The sequence below is a fragment of the Zingiber officinale genome, chromosome 4A (genome assembly GCF_018446385.1).
Source record: "Zingiber officinale cultivar Zhangliang chromosome 4A, Zo_v1.1, whole genome shotgun sequence".
NCBI classification, from domain to species: Eukaryota; Viridiplantae; Streptophyta; class Magnoliopsida; order Zingiberales; family Zingiberaceae; genus Zingiber; species Zingiber officinale.
Window position 1 is genome coordinate 118,893,299 of NC_055992.1, and position 18,989 is coordinate 118,912,287.

An 18,989-nucleotide genomic window follows, 5' to 3' on the forward strand; every position below is an offset into this window, starting at 1 on the left:
AAAATATTTGTAATTAAATTGGAATATTTTTAATAAAGTTGAATAATTTTAAATAGGTTGATAAAATTATTTGATATAATAATATTTTTATGTAATAATTTTAATAAATTTAATTAGAAATTAAAATATTAAAATGATTTATTTAAATATAAAATAGTAATTATAATGGTAGGTAGGATTTTTTACCCCAAAAATGATCAAAAAAAGATTAATTAATTAATTAAAAAACAATTTAGTCCAAGTCACGTGACAAGAAGTTCTATTTCTGAGCATCCCCTCCTCTCCTCGCCCGCCTCGTCCCCTTCCCTTCGTCTCTCCCTCTCATCGCTTTCGTCTCCATTAGAACACTCTCTCAAAGTGGTCGATTACTCTCGCCAACTCCTGCCCGAGTTTAACCTTTTTTCTCTGTTATCTTCATCGTTCCTCTCTCAAGTTCTCACCACCTTCTCCTGGTCTCGGAAGCTGCGGGACTTAATTCGTATCAGGCGGTCAGTACTGGAACCCTATTCGGAGCTGGTACTGGAACCCTTTTCTGTACTCGGACTGGTATGCTTGATGGGATGATTTGTTTAATTTACTTATTGTATTATGTGGTTTGGGGGCATTGTGATAATTCTGCATTGTTTAGTTCCCTTTCGCATCTGTTATACTAGATTCGGAGATTGATTGATGATGGGAAATTTTGATGTCCATCTGAAAGTGCCCTTTTCCAAATCACCGAAGAGTGATGATAAGTTGTGTTTCTTTGGATTGGTGTGCTTAGCTAGTGTATCCTGATTAAGGTGCTGGAGGATTCTGAACGTGCTTTCTAGATCATGGTGATACTTATTGGCAAGTGCTGCATACAAGGTTCTTTTTATGAATTTGTGTATGACCTTAAAAGGACAGATTCAATGAGACATTTTAACTCGATCTTTCTGTGGAACCCTTATGTTTAGCCTTACGCCTTCTTGCATTAGAATTAGTGTAACTTTCTTGCTATTTTAGTTATCGTTTATTTCATTACAAGACTAGAAGATAAACTTATACGAGCTTGATGATTTCATTGTACTGATCATCTCTCTAGTTAACTAATTCATGTTTTGCCTATATGAGACAACAAGGCAAAAGGTACATGTATAGATTTTTTTTTGAGTCTCTTATATATATGTTGCATTTATTAACCATCATATTTTTACAATCTTTTTAGATATGCTATTTGAGATGATCTGATCTTCTATGATCTCTTTAGTTATCCGGATTTTGATCTAGACTGCAATATCTTATGATCATATAGCCTAAAATGGATCAAACAATTTTAGTTTCGGTAAAGATCAGATTGGCTTTGAATCTTAGACAATGAAACTTAATACATTTGATAAATCCCAATTATTTAGAGTTAGCTATATCATATGTGATTCTTATCCCTCTTTTCTTCTAGTGTACACAAGACAATAACATTAGTAATATTCAAAATTACATGATAAATTTTACATGTCAAATTTAATTTCTAAAAAAAAGTACTTTTGCTAACATATAAGCTCTTATGATCATCGTCTTGATTTACCGAAATCACTAGCTTAATTCAATACAAAATTTAGGTATTACAAGTCTCAGAGTAAACATACTTAATTTTTGTTGTCATTGTCATCAAGTCCTATTTGTCCCAAGTATTTGGTGTAACCTATATAGATTCTTTTCTTGTGCTCTTCAAACCATATCACTAGAAGTATTCAACTTTGATTAAATGTCCTTCTATTTATATTAAAATTTTAAAATCTTCTCTGAGTTTAAGTAGCTGACCAAATGAGATGATTTCTGTATTGTGTTGGAGTATCAATGCATAGTGTAAGTATAGAATAAAGGTGATGAAAAAGAGGCAAATGCATAGCTATATAAGCTATTGCATGACTTCTTACACATTCAATAAAGGTTGTTTGAGACTACAATCCTTTTGGAGTTGTTTGTGAATTGGAGGAAACACTTGTGGAGCTCGTGTGGTCCTTGTAGAGCTACTTGTGAGCTAAATAAAATCCTTGTGAAGTTGTATCACGAGTTTTTCAGTCCTCGTGGAGTTGTTTGTGAGAAATCACAGTGCTGGTGGAGTTGTACCGATCTGTTGTGGAGCATGAAAAAGCCCTTTGCTCACAGAAGATCTTGTGTATTGTGCATAGTTGTTCTAAGTTGTTACAAATGGGAAATTTTTTTGAGTCCTCTCACTCGCAGAATGCTCACACATTGTGGAAAAAAAACCCCATCAATCTGCCTCTGTATGCCAATGGCTAATGCAAAATGATCCACCTGTGCTTACCAATATGAAACAATATTTAAAACCATGCTTTCATCACCCTCAAAATTTATCAACTGTGACATTACAAAACAATCAATGGTCTAAGATTTTGTCGATGATAAAATCATGTATTTGCATGCTATTTGTTATTCTAATTCAAACGACGTGATGCAAATGATACATACTCTTATTTTGCCTTTGTTCTTACACAGTGGTATTTCCCATTGGAAAAAGGTGCCTAAACGTACTTAAAAGATCCTTACATTTGGATAGAACCTGGAGCATGCAACCTGTGTCCTTCTCCTTAATCTGTGATTGCACTTAAACAATTACAGTATCAACAGTTCATGTTGCATCTGAGAAAGTTGTCTTAGATCCAAAGGCTACTTCCAACATAACTTCAATCTGAAGGATACAGTCGAAGACAACAATTTCCAACAAGACCAAATGAGTTCTATTGATGATTGTCTTTTCTCCTCAGACAGCAATAAAACGTCAGATTTTCATAACATAATTTCAAATCTTGCTGATGAGCAAGGTAAGAAGTGTCACATTGACAACATTTCACACATTGCTGTATTACAAGATTCTAGTAATACAAATCATGACCATCCTGTGGAATTAGAGAAGAAGCTTATAGGATGCAACTCCAGATCATCAGAATCTTTGCTGGAGAAAAATGATCCAAAGGAGATTCAGAAACAATCTACTGATGACTATAATAATAGTGGGTCTGAAGACAATTGGACTAACCCTATAGGAAATAGAACACTCATATTGAAAAATAGTATTGCCTATTGTTCAGAAGATGATAATCCTTGTCACAATACTGATGGCTTAGAAGACCCACATTCAAGTAGTAATGTATCTTCAAAAGCCCAAATTTGTTCAGGTTCACTGATGAGCGCATGTCTTTCTCATGCTCTAGTCAATGTGAATGGGGAAAATAAAATTGCAGATGATGATGCTTGCAAAGATGATGGCGAAAAGACTCCTCAATTTGTTTCTTTGGGGACTGAAAATTGCATCAGTGGGTTTAAACTGCAAGAGGCAATAAAGTCAATGGGTAGTAAAGACCAACCTGACAGACCCAACTCAAACTCTCAGACATCTAAGGTGCTTTTGCAGCCATATTTTGAGGGTGAAGTTTTAGCAAAAACTGATGATGATGTAAGTTCATAATTTTCTTTTCTCTGTTGTAGTATGTACATATTTTTTTGCAGGAATCTATCTTATTGAGATATGTTATTGACTCATGAAAAATTAGTCTTGAATTTAAACAAGTGCTACATCTAATGAACAAGGTTTCACCATTGATGAGGATGTGGGTATAGGATCATATATTTATCTTTGATTCTCTTATGTTGATCAATTTCTAAGTATTTCACTCAAAAATTTACTTGTAGGATTATCTTTTTTAACAATGTGTTTGCTGAAAAGGTTGTTTTTTGTTGCTTCTCACCCTTTGTATGGATTTTGTTTCGTTTTATGGTACCTTAAGAAACTACTAACTTTCCACTTTCAACTATTCCTTTGTAAATGGTGCTTATATCTTTAAATATGTTAACCAGCCATGTGGAAATTGGTAATATGCTTTATTGTTTGACAAATAACAGAAGCTTTAATCTTGACAGCAATAATGTTTGGGTTCAGCTAAACAATTTCTTATCTTGCTGAATTGGTCATGTTTTTAATCTGTTAGGCAGCCATTTTCAAAACAACAACAGTGAAGAAAAGATGGATAAAACATAGTCCCAACTATTTCGGTCAGCTAAACCACTTGTTATATTGCTGCTGTTAGAACTCTATGTAAAGCTACATGGCTACTAATATCTTAGTTTTAAATCCTGTTCTCACATTGCATCAAAATGTGGTCAATGCAACTAAAAATTGTATATTTTCATGCCTGATGTGTGTGTTGTTACAAAAGGAACTACCATATGACTAGTAGGTTAAGGATGCTAGTTGTATGCTTTTTTTATGTTGACACATACCTAGAATATTTTATGGTAAAAATAAACATCATGCTCTTGCTCCATTACATTTTCTTGTAGGTAAAAGTCTGTGATATCTGTGGGGATACAGGTCAGGAAGAGTTCCTTGCTATCTGTAGTAGGTGTAGTGATGTGGCTGAGCATATGTAAGTTTCTTTTTTCCTTTTTCTGAGATGTTTTTCGTAAACTACTATGTTTGATGGAAATTTGCTTTTAATCAGTTACTGCATGCAAATAATGTTGGCTGAAGTTCCTGAAGGTGAGTGGTTATGTGAAGAATGCCAACTCAAGGAGGCTGCAGCTCAGGTGACAGGAAAATTTGAAGCAAAAGTTGCTCCAACAGGGACACCACTTTGTTTAAAAGAAAATTGTGCAAATAAGGAAGGCATTGTGGAAAATAAGACAACTGATCCAGACATGAAAAGATACAACGAAGAACCAGTTAAGTCTATTACAGCAATAATGTTTGGGTTCAGGCTAAACAATTTCTTATCTTTCTGAATTGGTCATGTTTATAATCTGTTAGGTTGCCATTTTCATAACAACAGTGAAGAAAAGATGAATAAAACATAGTCCCAACTATTCCGGTCAGCTAAACCATTTGTTTTATTGCTGTTATAACTCTATGTAAAGCTACATGGCTACTAATATCTTAGTTTTAAATCCTGTTCTCACGTTACATCAGAATGTGGTCAATGCAACTAAAAATTGTACATTTTCATGCCTGATGTGTGTGTTGTTACAAAAAGAATTATCATATGACTAGTAGGTTAAGGATACTAGTTGCATGTTTTTTTATGTTGACACATACCTAGAATATTTTATGGTAGAAATAAACATCATGCTCTTGATCCATTACATTTTCTTGCAGGTAAAAGTCTGTGATATCTGTGGGGATACAGGTCAGGAAGAGTTCCTTGCTATCTGTAGTAGGTGTAATGATGGGGCTGAGCATACGTAAGTTTCTTTTTCCCCTTTTTCTGAGATGTTTTTTCATAAACTACTATGTTTGATGGAAATTTGCTTTTAATCAGTTACTGCATGCAAATAATGTTGGCTGAAGTTCCTGAAGGCGATTGGTTATGTGAAGAATGCCAACTCAAGGAGGCTGCAGCTCAGGTGACTGGAAAATTTGAAGCACGAGTTGCTCCAACAGAGGCACCACTTTGTTTAGAAGAAAATAGTGCAAATAAGGAAAGCAGTGTGGAAAAGAAGACAACTGATCCAGACATGAGAAGATACAACAAAGAACCAGTTAAGTCTATTTCATCTAAGAGGAAGGAAGAAAATTCAGAGGTTAATTCTGTTTCTAAGCAAAAACTCGATGAAGCAATTGATACACCTAGTGGAACAATTTTTCCTATGAAACCTTCTCAGTTCTCATGTGAGAACTTCAACAAACATGATAGTGTGAAGATAAAACCAATCTCCTCCACAATATGCAATCAGTCAGAAGGAATATCTCGCACACAAACTTCTTCTGTTCTTGATTCATCTGGGATACAAGCACCTTTGCAACCAACACGTGGTAATTTTTGTTTTACTATATGATTGAGCATTTTGAATACACTTAGTTCCCCATGTTTAAAGCTTTTAGTTTCAGGCTCTCTCTCAAAGTCAAATTCATTTAACAATTCAAAACTGCCAAAAGTAAAACAGTTGCTGGATAATGTCCCTTGGAAGATGAAACTTAATAGAGAATCTAATTTAACCAACAAAAGAAATGACATTCCGTCCCCGGCAGTCTCAAAATCTGCAACATTTGGAAGTGAGACTTCAGGCTTCTCCAGTGTTGAGACATCAAGCAAAGCTCATGCACTTAGCCTACCACATTCTGAGGATCCTAAACAAGTGAAAGGTGGGAGTATGCTGGATAAGAAAAATTCCACATGTGATCAACGATTTGTCAGTCCTGCAGTATCGATAAAGGCTGATTCAAATGAGCAAAGCTGTAATTCCAAAGTAAGAAAATTTTCTGATTTAAACAATCTAGATGGCAAAAGGAGACCAATTGATGCAATTAGTTCCGGTAAGTAAATGCTTCCGTCTTGATTGTGTAGCTTATCTATGTTATTTGAAACTGTTTGTAACTGGCTATTCTGGAGGTTCATCAGCTACTGAAGTGAAGAAGACGTCAGCATCTCTGTCACAAACTTCTGGAACTCAATCTCTAGTTAGATTATGTAAAAATGAAGATCAGAAGGGGTTTCAACCTACTCCCAAGGTAACTAAGCTATTCTCTAAAATTTCTTTGTTAAATAATGTAGTTAACTTGAAAAATTCACCTCAGGCAACATATTTGACACAAAGGGACGTCAAAGCTAAGGGCCAAATATCTATAAACTCTAGACAGCTAGCTTCAGTCCCTAATTGCTTATCACATTGCCATGAGTGTAATGAAACAGGTCACATAGCACAGTTCTGTCCAGTTGACAAACTTCGCATGATTGCCACAAAGCCTTCTTCTGAACGAAATTTGAGGGATATGGATATCAGAAGTATTAAGTGGAAAAATGTAAGTGAGGGGCCGGCTTGGAAATCTGGAACCAAGAGAAAATCACCCTATCAATCTGAGGAAGTTTCTTTAGCCAGTGCTGATGTAAATTCTGAAGCAACAACTTTGTATCCAAGTTCTAATGACTTGTCTTCTAGGATAACCAATGTTCAAAATTGTAGTAAAGCAGCAAATACCATCCATGCAAAGCTAGTGGAAGATCATAAGAAATTTATAAATGTTCCTGGAGAAGGGACAGTTCTTGACTTTCCAGGTGATGTGTCCACAAAGATTATGGCACCAACCTTACTTGGTCAAGCTTCCACTCCTGTTGATCTAGTGAGAGCTTCGGCAATACCAGAGATGGACTACATCTGGCAGTATGACATCTTCTTACTAGTTTTGAGAATGTGTTTAATACTTTATCATTAACATATAGTTACACTAAGGGGGTGTTTGATTGATGAGTTTGGGAATGAGGGAATGGAATGATAGTAAAAGATAGTGTTTGGATTGTGGGTTTGGGAATGATTTCTAGATTTATGGGGATCAACCAAACCCATATAAGTAGGTGAGTTTCATTTCTATTCCCATTCTCATTCCACCTTACTATCAAACCCATATCCATAGTCATTTCCATCATTTAACCAAACGCCACCTTAGGTGTTATCAACTGCTTACTGCATTATGATTATACTTTTCGCTTGTTATCAACAGAGGTGCTTTTGAGGTGTCGAGGACTGCCAAACCTCCGACAGTTTTTGATGGTTTTCAGGCTCATTTGTCGTCCGATGTCTCACCCAAAGCACTTGAAGTGGCAGGACAATTTCCTTGCAAAGTTCAGTTGGAGGAAGTACCTCGCCTAAGCTCATGGCCTCTGAAGTTCCATGAAAACAGTCCTGTAGAAGATAATATTGCTATCTTTTTCTTTGCTAAAAATATTGACAGGTATTTATGAGTACTTATCCATTGAGAAATTCCATAATATATGCAGGTTGAGACAATATCTGATGTTTCTATACATTTTATTTTGTGCAGTTATGAAAATTACTATTGGAAGCTGTTGGATAATATACTGAAAAATGATCTAGCTCTTGTAGGTGTTATTGGTGCAATGCAACTTCTTATATTCCCTTCAAATCTATTACCAGGGAAGTCCCAACGTAAGAAACTATTCCTACATCACAAGAAGGGGAATGTGTAGTAATTAGTTTCTTTTATCTACAGACTTAGAACTTAATCTTCATGTCTGACGTGGTTTTATGTGTTCCAATAAATTTGATAAATTTCTGATTTACATTGTTTTCCATACTTCAGGTTGGAACAATTTATTTTATCTTTGGGGTGTATTTAGAGGAAGTCAGGAAAATAACTTGGGAGATCTGCCTGGTCTTAATAAGAAGCCTACTGTTTTTAGTTTGAACATGGAACCTGCTACCCGAGGGCTGTCTATGCAAACTCTTTCTGATGTTTGTAGCACTGTCAACATATCTAATGTCAAGAATCAGGCTTCATCAGGGTCTGATACTTTTCCAATTGCAAATGCATCCAGATGTAGTACTTGCAGTGTTCTTCAGGATATTCCAGCCTCAGGGAAGGATAATGAGGTCTCCAACAAGGAGCAAGCTTTTGTAAAGGATACTTTGCATCAGGATATTCCAGATGAAGTTCAAAAGAAGCAGATTTCATGCTCTTTTCCTGCAGCCTACTCATCTAGAAACATGAGCCAACTCAGCACTGTCTGTGTTTCCTGTCTAGAACCAAAATTTCAGATAGACATTGAAAAATTGCCTCCAGAAGTGGAAGATGATATCTACAGCTTGGTAAGCTTGTCTATTTCTCTCTCTGTGAGAGGCTTACACATTACATCTCATTGTCTTTAGTTTGCCTGATACCACACGTTTACAAGTACAAGTTGATTATTTTTTTAATGTTTTCCTTTGAGGTCCCTCCCTCTCTCTCAGACATCACATATTTGGGCTTTAGTTTGTCTAATAAGTAATAATATATATTTACAAATGGATTAAAATGTTTATGGTTTCCAGAAAACTACCTTATCAGCAGTAGGGGTCATCTCTACTTTGAGTATCACCTTGTACAGAATGAACATCATACATCATAGGCTGAATTAGTTGTGATGGAAAGAACTATGGTCAATGTCAGATGGTGGTAATAGATATGCTCAAGCCCATTTCAGTTAGCTATAACTTATCTTGGATAATAGAACGATTGTTCAGACTGAAATTACACCTTGTTGTGTGGGTATCCTCTAAGTAGACTTCAATTGCAGGAAAAAGGACCATGCAGCTGACTCCAGGCTGTCGTATTCCACTTTTGTTGTCACTATTGTTGCAAAAGTGTCAAATTATTTGTGTGCAATTTCAAAGGCAGGCCCCACTGATGAGTCTGTGTTAAATAAGGAGGATAGTGGTTCATAGTTTTATCCTTGCATAAAAAGAGAATGTTTGTATTTCATGACTCAAATTCTGGGTCATCAAGTCTGCAAAATGCCAAAAAATTCATGTGCTGATCTAATGTCGGGTGTATATTCATGAAGTCATATCTCGGTAGGTACATGTCTTAATTCATTCTTAAAAGGGGTTTCTTTCCAAATGAACTACTCGGTATCTACTTGCGTTGTCCATTTATCCAGTTTAGTTTAATTTGGGAACAATGTTATGTTCCAACACCATGTAACATAGCATCAGCGAAGTTATATGCCCAGCTGGATATCTCATGGGATGATGTGATGCGGGATAAAATTTGTGCTTAGTTGGTGACCTTTCCAGGTTGCAAGCCACAATCAATATCTTCTGAAAGAGGTTTATTTTCACATATGAATAAAACAGCAGCAGAGGGGCTTATAAGTCTTACAAAAACCTGGTCTCCTAAAAAATGGTGTAAAATTAAAATAGACTAGGCTTGCTGGAAATAACAAAATTATAAAATAAAATAATGAAAAGTTCAAACTTAGATCACAAACCAGTTTATTTTGTTTTTTTTTTTAACTTTTTCTATTGCGTAACTTAATAAGTGATACATGATCATCTCCCTATTTGAGTGTTATATGAGTATTTGGCACTATTGCCTGACTGCACGGTTAATCTCCCAAGTGGGAAAACAATGTCAGAATAATTTCTTAGATTTAATATTATACCTCATTTTTATCAATCTTGAGTAGATGGAAGATAGCAAGGATTTCGATCACTGATAACTGTATTTATTTACAGCCTTGAGGTTTTCGAGATGCATATAGTTGCAAGTGAAATTGTTAATCGGTTGGTTTCCTATGTGAGCCCATACTCTGCATATTGTTAGAAGTTAATCATTGGCTTTCTGACTTAAGATCAACTGAAAAGCTCATGACTGATAGCAAGAAATAAAGGCAGCAATCAGTATAGTATAATCCTGCAAGTATAATTCTGATTACAGAAGATAGTTAGAATGGTAAAAGTTTTTTGTGGACTTCAGCAATCAAATACGTTGCTATCAGATTTTCCATAATGGAGAAAGAATTGAGGATGTGCCTTCCCTATTGTCTCTTTATAGTTTGGACCTGCTGGCACCATGAGATTTGATAGATACAAGAAATTCATGATGGTACAATATGTTTGCTTCTTCTATTCCTAGTATACAATCTCTGATTCATGATCCTTAGTCATCTTTAAAATGATTTGATGTACATGCTAATGGTTACCCAAATATCATACTGCAACTTTTTCTTGTACTGTTAAAAGAAATGCTAGATAGTTTGTAGTCCTAAGCCCGCTTCATTGATTCGAAGTCACAACCCTTCTTGTACTACATGATTTTTTTAGTTTTTATTTAATGGTCAACTTGTTGTATTGCTAACCTAGTTAAGTGTTTTTATCCAACTTTATTATGATCTTTTGTTGGTTGCTTAAACTCGCAACTAGGTTTACATGTCATATTGTCATACGTTATAGGATGAATTCACCAGTGATCCAGATTGCAGAAAAGGCCATGAACACCTTGTTAAAAGTGGTAGCACACAGGTTGGTAATCGTGTAGAACCCTCAAAGTTGGTTTCATTAAACTGCTGGCAAGGTGAGGCATCTGCTCTTGTGATTGACTCACATCTCTTTCAATGCATAAAATATCTTCTCATTTTATCAGCCACTTCTTGGATCAGGTAATGATAGAAATATTCAAATGTTGGACCATTTTAGCTGGGAATCAAAGCCGAATCTGAAGTGCGCAAATCCTAGTTCATTGGATGCAATAGAAAATTCTTCCATTGATTTGTTACAACCCACTGGTGATGCAGTCCTGTGGGCAGGTGAGTCAACATGCACATCTCTGAGTGACGAAAAAGAGCACAAAAAGATGAGGCTTGACAATGGTGGCCATATCGATTGTAGCTCGAGGGAGGAAATTTCATCCAATATATTGTTTCCTAAAGTACAATTCGTGCCATCTAGTTTACCAAATAGTAGCCTGTTCTATGGGGCAATGTCGGAGAGATCAAAAAATGCTGAAAATTATTTCTTCCATGTCAATCAAGGACCTACATGCACAAAGGCAGACAACGTAATATATGTTTCATCAGATGATGATGATGATTCGCCTAAATCTAACATCCCTGTTCTCGAGCTAGCTTTGGGAGAGAAGAGAAGAATCGCAAAACAGGAGATCTCCCCTTTGCAATCTCAAAAAATTACAGAAAGGAACAGACAAGATAAGCTACATGTTCCTGATGTGGTTGATGGAGATGATGCACCGACTTTGCTTTCGCTCTCGCTTGCTTTTCCTGTATCGGAGAAGGCACAAACTGCTAAACCAAATTTCAGAAGTAGAGAATCTTTTGCCTGATACGGCTTCTACTAGCACTTCTTCCTGGCTTTTTGGTGACTGTACAGACCTATAAATCAATTCAGAATCACAGTTCATATACAGCATGTATCTTGTCATTAGAAATTGCAGCCTGAATGCGGTTTCCTCAAGATGGCCAGCTATTTTCTTCCTACACTATATACGCTTCAATTCCTGTTTCTTTTTCTTCCTTCCTTTCTAGTGCAAGGTACATTGCTCATGTTTCTATACAGGAAGGTCGATGGGGATCAGGTTGTTTGGCTTTTGCTGATGTGGTTGAGTAAGTTATCGTCATTGCCTCTGCTTTTTCTTTATGCAAATGAAGTCCTTAATAATGAGCTGATGCACTATAGGTAAAATCCTTCTCGAGGAACTGTTTCATAAAGCAACAAGACATCAACAGCTTTGCTAGCAATGCTTGTGCTAGATGAAGAATGGTTAGTCTACACTGGCATTGTTTTCCACAACCTTCATGCCAATTAACAGATTAGAGGAGCCTGGAGCATCTGAAACTTCAACGAGGACGTATTTCTTTTATAGATGTGGATTCTCGGAAATAACACGAAATACTTGACAAGGTAAATCCAGACTAATGTCCAGCTAGTGCACCTTCAGATTTGGCTAATGCAAATTACTTGTAATTGGTACGTACCCGAAACACATACAAGGCTCTGGCAAATAAGTCGAGAGATGTATTTGCTGTCGCCGAAATTGAGTTACAGAGTCTACATGGTACGCTAGAGGTATTGAGTTGTGTTGTATATGGTTTCTTCATCTTGTAGAATATCTCCCATGATAGCCATTTTCACAGTTTTACAAGTGAATGATCCTGTTTTTCATTCGGTTTCCAATGGCTATTGACCCTATCCGGAAACGGTAGAGAGTAGACTGCGGGTGAGACAGCGCTGGGTGAGATGGCGCTGGTTTTGACAAAGAAGACTCCATACCACGAATTCTGGGAGTTGCCTGTGGATATCAACAAATAATGGAGCAAAAAATCATTAGTAAGCGGGTCAGGGGAGTCCTTGGTGGGGTAGCTACTACGACGATCAAGTTAGAAAACGATGATGGTGCAAAAACGGAGGAAAAATATGAAATGCTAATAAATGTGTGTGTGTATATATATGTGTACCTGTACAGCAGAGGACTTCCTTTTATAGTGCTCCTTATCATCTCCGCATTTAAGGAGATATTATCCTGCCATCTTGACAACATGTTCAATCACTATGCTTACATCACTGGTATGGGCGGAGAATATTGTGTGTATTGTGTATCTCTTAGCTTTCTAACAATCCCATGTATTTATTAATGATGAAATAGACGTTTGGGCCGGGAGGCCCATTGGGCTATTATATGGTGGATGCAGTCCCAAGAGAGCCTGCCCTTTTATGGGCCTAGATGAGCTGTCGTGCGATTCTTGGAGTAGAGCCCATTTCTCATATGGTGCCTTGATGGGCTGTGGTGACGTCCCTAGAGGAAACAGGGTCTTCGGCCTACTCCATCTTATGGTTTTGTCCCGAGCGAGCCCAGTCTAAATCGGGAGTGGACTCCTAGGAAGTTTGTCCAATTGATGGTAGCTGATCAGAGAGAGGGTGCAGAGCCTGAGTGTGTCCAATCTGAACTGGGAGTGAGGCTGCAAAGCGTCTGTGCGATCAGGATAGAGTGGGGAGCATAGCCCCGGATAAGTCCGGTTTGAATCGGGAGTGGACCCTAGAGGGTTTGTCTGATCAGTGGTAGCCGTTCGGGAAATGCTGCTCGAGCAATCTTGATCGCCTGCCAGCTAACCAGTTCCTTGACCTTGGGCCCCACCTAAAGGGCACTTACTGTTTACCGCATCAGCTATTTTGGATGAGGATTGCTGTCTTGTCTTGTCTTGTCTTGTGCTATCCAATTCAAAAGGAAACAATCATACCTTTTATCGAAAGTTTTACGCAGAATGATCTGTGAGGGGAGAGAACTAGAACTATGAGTGGCAGTGCTTTGGGCGAGGGGAGAGTAAAATCTTAGTGGGAGATAAAGAAGATGAAGGCGAGGGGAGAGTGAAACTTTAGTGGGAGATAAAAAAGATGAAGGAGAAGGGGGCGAGGGGACGAAGCCGGAGACCGGCGCCAAAGAAAGCATGATGTCATTTTAACTACCAAAATAGAAAATTCAGTGGATCCAGGGAAATGGCCTCACGATCCGCTGCAGATAGCTTAATAATTATAACGAAAAAGAAGTTGCCCGTTGAATGGAATAGACTCCATGTATGGGGTTGTAAATAAATTGAATATTCATAAATGTATTGATTTTATTCGTCTTTTGTCATCTTGATAAGAATTTATTTAAGTTCATTTAATATATATAAGTTTAATTTTATAAACAAGTTTGAATAACTTATTAAATTAAATGAACAAATTCAAACACATGTATTCAGCTCGTTAATTTTTCATAAACAATGTTAATGAACAAATATACTAAATAAATAAATAAATTTTAAATAAATAAATTTGTTATTCAACTTGGTAAGAACTTATTTATGTTCATCCAATATACACAGATTAATTAAATGAATAACTCGTTAAACTAAACAAACAAACTTAAACATATCTATTCAACTTATTAATGTTTATGAACAACGTTTGTGAACAAATATACTAAACGAACAAAAAAAAATTAAAATGAACAAATAAATTTATATTGTTAAGTTTAATACCAATCAAAAAAATTTAAAATTGAATTGAGAGCTCAATAACATTTAAACTTAGTTAAAAAAGAAAAAATTTCAAACTAAAACTCAAGCTTAAAAATAAATCAAATCAAACTAAACTTAAATAATCATTTCAATAGCGATTCATTTTAGACTAAACTAACTCGATTACCTTATCAAAAAAATTTGAATACTGCAAAGCTTAGTTTGCTTTGGCTCGTTTACAGATTTTTATTTTAGCTACTTAAATCTCCATTTTATTTCACAGACAACAGTTGATGAAATAAAATTCCAGAAAACAAAATCCTCCCCTAACTATATCTTCAGTTTAAAAATGATCGAAGATATACTTTTTGATAATCATGTATAACTTTTTTTCCCCAACCAATCAAATACAAAAATTTATTATAAAGCAAAGATGAAAACCAGATTATTTTAGATTTCATAATGTCTGAATATAACCAAACTCACTAGATAATTTTGAGTCATAATCATAAGGAAACAGAATCCAAATTCACATAATGCAGAATCCAAAGACTAAAAGTCTCAAAAGCTAAGTCATTATCTAGCCTGAGGAACATACAGATTACACTTTTCTTATCAGAAGAAAGACTCTCTGATCCAACTCGAATTGAGCCGCATTCGAGGGGTCGCCCTTGAGCATCATAAGCAGTCCTCCGAACAATGCATATATTTCTCTGAAGAGATGAAAAGGGGATAGATTCACTAGATTCAGAGAGGGCTAGAATTTGTACAATAGCAAATGTCGGGCACACACGAATGGACAGTCTGAGGATGCCTAGTGCATAAACCTCCAGTGAACTTAATATCCATTCTTTCTGGTAAATATTTGCATTTTAATTGTGAGCATCAGAACTTGATTATGGTAGGACGTAAAAAAGCATAATGAAGAAACACTGACCAGGCGCACTTAAAATTACGGAATTCTCAAAAGGCACATCAAACTTTCAGATTTCACAAATGATGCACTTGTTTCCCATTTTACTCCCGCCAACGACTGTAATGTTGCATTCAAAGAACAACATCATCACTTTAGTGTTGCATAAATCCTAAAACCTATTTTGAAAACAACCACTTTGATTTTGATTTTTGAAATGCAATAGCATAGTGGTACTGTTATTTGAATGCAGCACTCTGCAGTGGTTGACGGGAAGGGTAAAATAGAAAACAAATGCGCCCTTTGAGAAATCTGAAAGTTAAGTGTGCCTTATGAGAATTCCACAATTTTAAATGCATTCTTTGCTCAATTGCTGAAGAACTTGTTCTACTTGTAAGTTTGATTATAACAAAATAAAAAAGAGGCAATTCTCTTTTAGGAAGGAAAAAAAAACATACACTTTAACATTAACATTCTGTCCGCTTGAAGTTTCCTTCGAGATTTTGTATAGCTTCCCGTGCATCACATACTCAAATTTGTCAGCAAGTGATTTTCTGTTACCCTGGGAATAAACCAATAATTCTTAGAAAAAATATAGTGAACAAAACTGTAACATAAATGATAACCTTCAATATGATTTGAGATATTAACTCAAAATAAGTAAAACAAACAAAAAAATTAAATAAATAAACACATTCGATCATCAAGCACAAGAGTTTCACCTTCTCGATAAAATTTAAAAGATCAAAGAAATAAAACTCATAGTCATACTAATTAATACCTGCAAGAAGTAACCAGTGTCGGGAGTTCCATCCAGAGTGTTGGAGATAGAACCATTGTGAATTTATCTCCAACATGGAGTGGATAAATTTCAATGTTCACATCTAGATGCATGAACATATCAAACTGCTCGCTGCGTGCTTCTATCTGAGAAACTACAACAAAAGTTGCTTCGCGTTAAAGCAAAATACCGATATTTCTAAACATAACTTGAAATTTAAAAAATAAAGAAAAAATAAATGAGTCATTCGATATAAGTTTCACATATACCATGAAAAAGGTTAATCTGGTGCACAAAACTCCCACCGATATGGAGTTCCAAGAAGGATATGTAGCTTTATCCAATTTTGCAAAAGGTTATTTTCAAAATTTGAACCCGTAATCTTTAAGTCACATGACAAAAACAATGAGAGAACTTAATTGGAGCTATTTTTTAAATCTACTATTAGATGGCTCCTTATGAATCAACTAACTAATACTTTATGACAAGGCACTAGCATAATATTTTCTTGCAACTTAATGATCAAGTAAAATAATTTCAAGCATTTGGTAAAGAATGATAGAGAAGCCACATAAAAAACTACAGTTGGGTAAGCCTCTCATTTGCAATGAAACATGGTTATTTAAGGCACGAGGTGCCCAAAAGCACATAGATATAATGGAACCTGAGATGCCTTATTGAAGTAAGACACTCTAGGTATAAATTTTTCAATTCAAACATATATAGAAAATTTCTGTCAAACTATTTACTAACAAAACTATAATCCATAAAATATTAAACAATAATATAAATATAAAATTCACTAGTAAATAAACACATTATGCAACATAATTCACATTTAAAAAAATTCAAATATCTAAATCTTTATTATCTTCAATCATATCATTACCATCACCAAATATTTCAGATTTATATAACTGAATCTTCATTGATTTCCTTAAGACTGATTTCTTCCTCCTCTCGCAAGGTGCACACTTAAGGCACATAAGCGCAAGAGGCTTGCCTGGCTGTGCCTTGCACAACTAGGCAAGTGCCTTTAATAACTACGCTTGCTAGCAAGTTGGAAGTAATAAAATACAGAAACCATTAAATTAAACATTAAGATAATACATCAAACTACACATGGTAACATGAAACAAGACAATCAATAAATATTATTAATAGACAAGGAAAGAGAGAAAAGGAAATTAAAGAAAATTCTATTAGAGAGAAGAGACTATTACCAGCAAGAGACTTTTGCTAGCAATAAAATATTGAGTAAAGTTCAAAGGAGGGATAAGAATATCCCACGCTATGGAAGCTTGAGTCTTTATGGGGATGTACCTGCCCCCAAGGTGTAGCGCAGATGGTGGGTGTATGGTATCTCTGGCGTAATGACCAGGGGTCGATTCTCAGGAACTGACGACCTGGGGTTTAACCCACCATGCGCTTATAACCTATGTACCTGCATGAACTTCCCTCCATATCCGTTGGGCCGACACTAAGGGGGCCGCTAAGGTAGCGGATCTACCTTTTTTTTTATGGGGATGTACCTAATGGGGTTGCTCCCCATCTATAACATTCAAGTTGTGAAAGCTTGGGTTTTTCGAGGGATGTACTCAATGGAGTTATTCCCAAGTTGCAACATCCCAAACTGTGGAAGCTTGAGTCTTTCCGGAGATGTACCCAATGGAGTTGTTCCCAAGCTATAACATCCTAAGATGTGGAAACTTGAGTTTTTCCGGAGATGTACCCAATGGAGTTGTTTCTAAGCTGCACTATCCCAAGATGTACCATCCCAAGTTGTGGAAGCTTGAGTCTTTTCAGGGATATACCCAATGAAGTTGTTCCCAAACTGTACCATCCTAAGTTGTAGAACCTAGAGTCTTTCTGGAGATGTATCCAATGGTATTGTTCTCAAATTGTAACATTTCAAGCTGTGGAACCTTAAGTCTTTTCGGGAATGCACCCAATGGAGTTGTTCCTAAATTGTCACATCCCAAGTTATGGAAGCTTGAGTCTTTCTGCGGATGTATCCAATGGAGTTGTTTCCAAGTTGTAACATCCTAAGATGTGGAAGCTTGAGTCTTTTCGGGGATGTATCCAATGAAGTTGTTCCCAAGCTACACCATCTTAAGCTGTGGAAACTTGGGTCTTTCCGAGGATGTATCCAATGAAGTTGTTCCCAAGCTACACCATCCCAAGCTGTGGAAACTTGGGTCTTTCTGCGGATGTATCCAATGGAGTTGTTTCCAAGTTGTAACATCCTAAGATGTGGAAGCTTGAGTCTTTTCGGGGATGTATCCAATGAAGTTGTTCCCAAGCTACACCATTCCAAGCTGTGGAAACTTGGGTCTTTCCGAGGATGTATCCAATGAAGTTGTTCCCAACATGTACTATCTTAAGTTGTGGAAGCTTGAGTCTTTTTGGAGATGTACCAATGGCGTTATTCTCAAACTGCAACATCCCAAGTTGTGGAAGCTTGAGTATTTTTGGGGTTGTACCTAATATGGTCATTACCAAATTGCCACATCCCAAACTGTGTTCGCCTGGGCTATGATCTAGGTCATGTCGTTGGTAGCTTGGCATGGATCCGCACTGGCTAGGATAGCGAGGCTGACCAAGGACGGGACGTTGCTGTAGCGAGACTACACCCTGACTTTGTTGGATCCCCTCCCTTGATAAGTGGGGGCTCAATCCCCTTCGCTACTTCCACAAGCATGCCCCCTCAGTCACCCTTATAAAAAGGAGGGACCACGAAGGGAAACTCCCTTTCCTTCCTTGTCTTTTGGTTTCGAGTCCCTCATGCTATGGGAAACCTCTTCCAAGGCCACATCCTCCTCTTCTCGACCATCCTGGAGTCCGTGGTTTGAGGAGAAAGCCTCCCGTTTAGGACCTCCCACCATCGAGACCTTCTACAGTAACTGGTATGTCCCCACCAACCATACCCTAGTCACTCCCTACAATCCGATCACATCCACCGACCTTCATCAAGGTCTGTAGGCTTCCTTCTAGGTTGGTTTGAAGGCATTCTGTGATTCTCACTGCATCC

The 18,989-nt window shown here is 36.7% G+C and overlaps 1 protein-coding gene and 1 pseudogene across 6 annotated transcripts; one reads left to right on the plus strand and one right to left on the minus strand.

Annotated features, from left to right (window-relative positions):
- The first annotated feature begins 294 nt into the window (after positions 1–294).
- On the plus strand, positions 295–12,785 carry LOC121970763. Of its 6 annotated transcripts, none has more exons than XM_042521695.1 (16): positions 295–546; positions 2,482–3,439; positions 4,324–4,409; positions 4,485–4,704; positions 5,135–5,220; positions 5,298–5,791; positions 5,867–6,292; positions 6,369–6,487; positions 6,554–7,137; positions 7,475–7,705; positions 7,796–7,920; positions 8,075–8,580; positions 10,705–10,825; positions 10,911–11,870; positions 11,944–12,333; positions 12,402–12,785. In XM_042521695.1, exons 2-14 carry the CDS (start codon positions 2,717–2,719, stop codon positions 11,588–11,590), a joined length of 4,401 nt encoding a protein of 1,466 aa, XP_042377629.1. In that variant the 5' UTR covers positions 295–546; positions 2,482–2,716; the 3' UTR covers positions 11,591–11,870; positions 11,944–12,333; positions 12,402–12,785. The 6 variants fall into 6 exon arrangements, with proteins under 6 accessions (XP_042377629.1, XP_042377631.1, XP_042377630.1 ...); XM_042521697.1 differs by having other exon boundaries at positions 12,471–12,785; XM_042521696.1 differs by adding an exon at positions 654–849 and having other exon boundaries at positions 11,944–12,655.
- Positions 12,786–14,855: 2,070 nt separating this feature from the next.
- Positions 14,856–18,454, minus strand: LOC121972695 (annotated as a pseudogene).
- Between the last annotated feature and the right edge of the window lie 535 nt (positions 18,455–18,989).

Bases quoted from the DNA above. Each gene is read 5' to 3' on its own strand.
- LOC121970763 (XM_042521695.1), top strand. From the start codon at position 2,717: ATGAGTTCTATTGATGATTGTCTTTTCTCCTCAGACAGCAATAAAACG. The intron at 5,792-5,866 runs GTAATTTTTGTT...TTTTAGTTTCAG, and splicing joins ACCTTTGCAACCAACACGTG to GCTCTCTCTCAAAGTCAAAT. The intron at 6,488-6,553 runs GTAACTAAGCTA...AATTCACCTCAG, and splicing joins GGTTTCAACCTACTCCCAAG to GCAACATATTTGACACAAAG.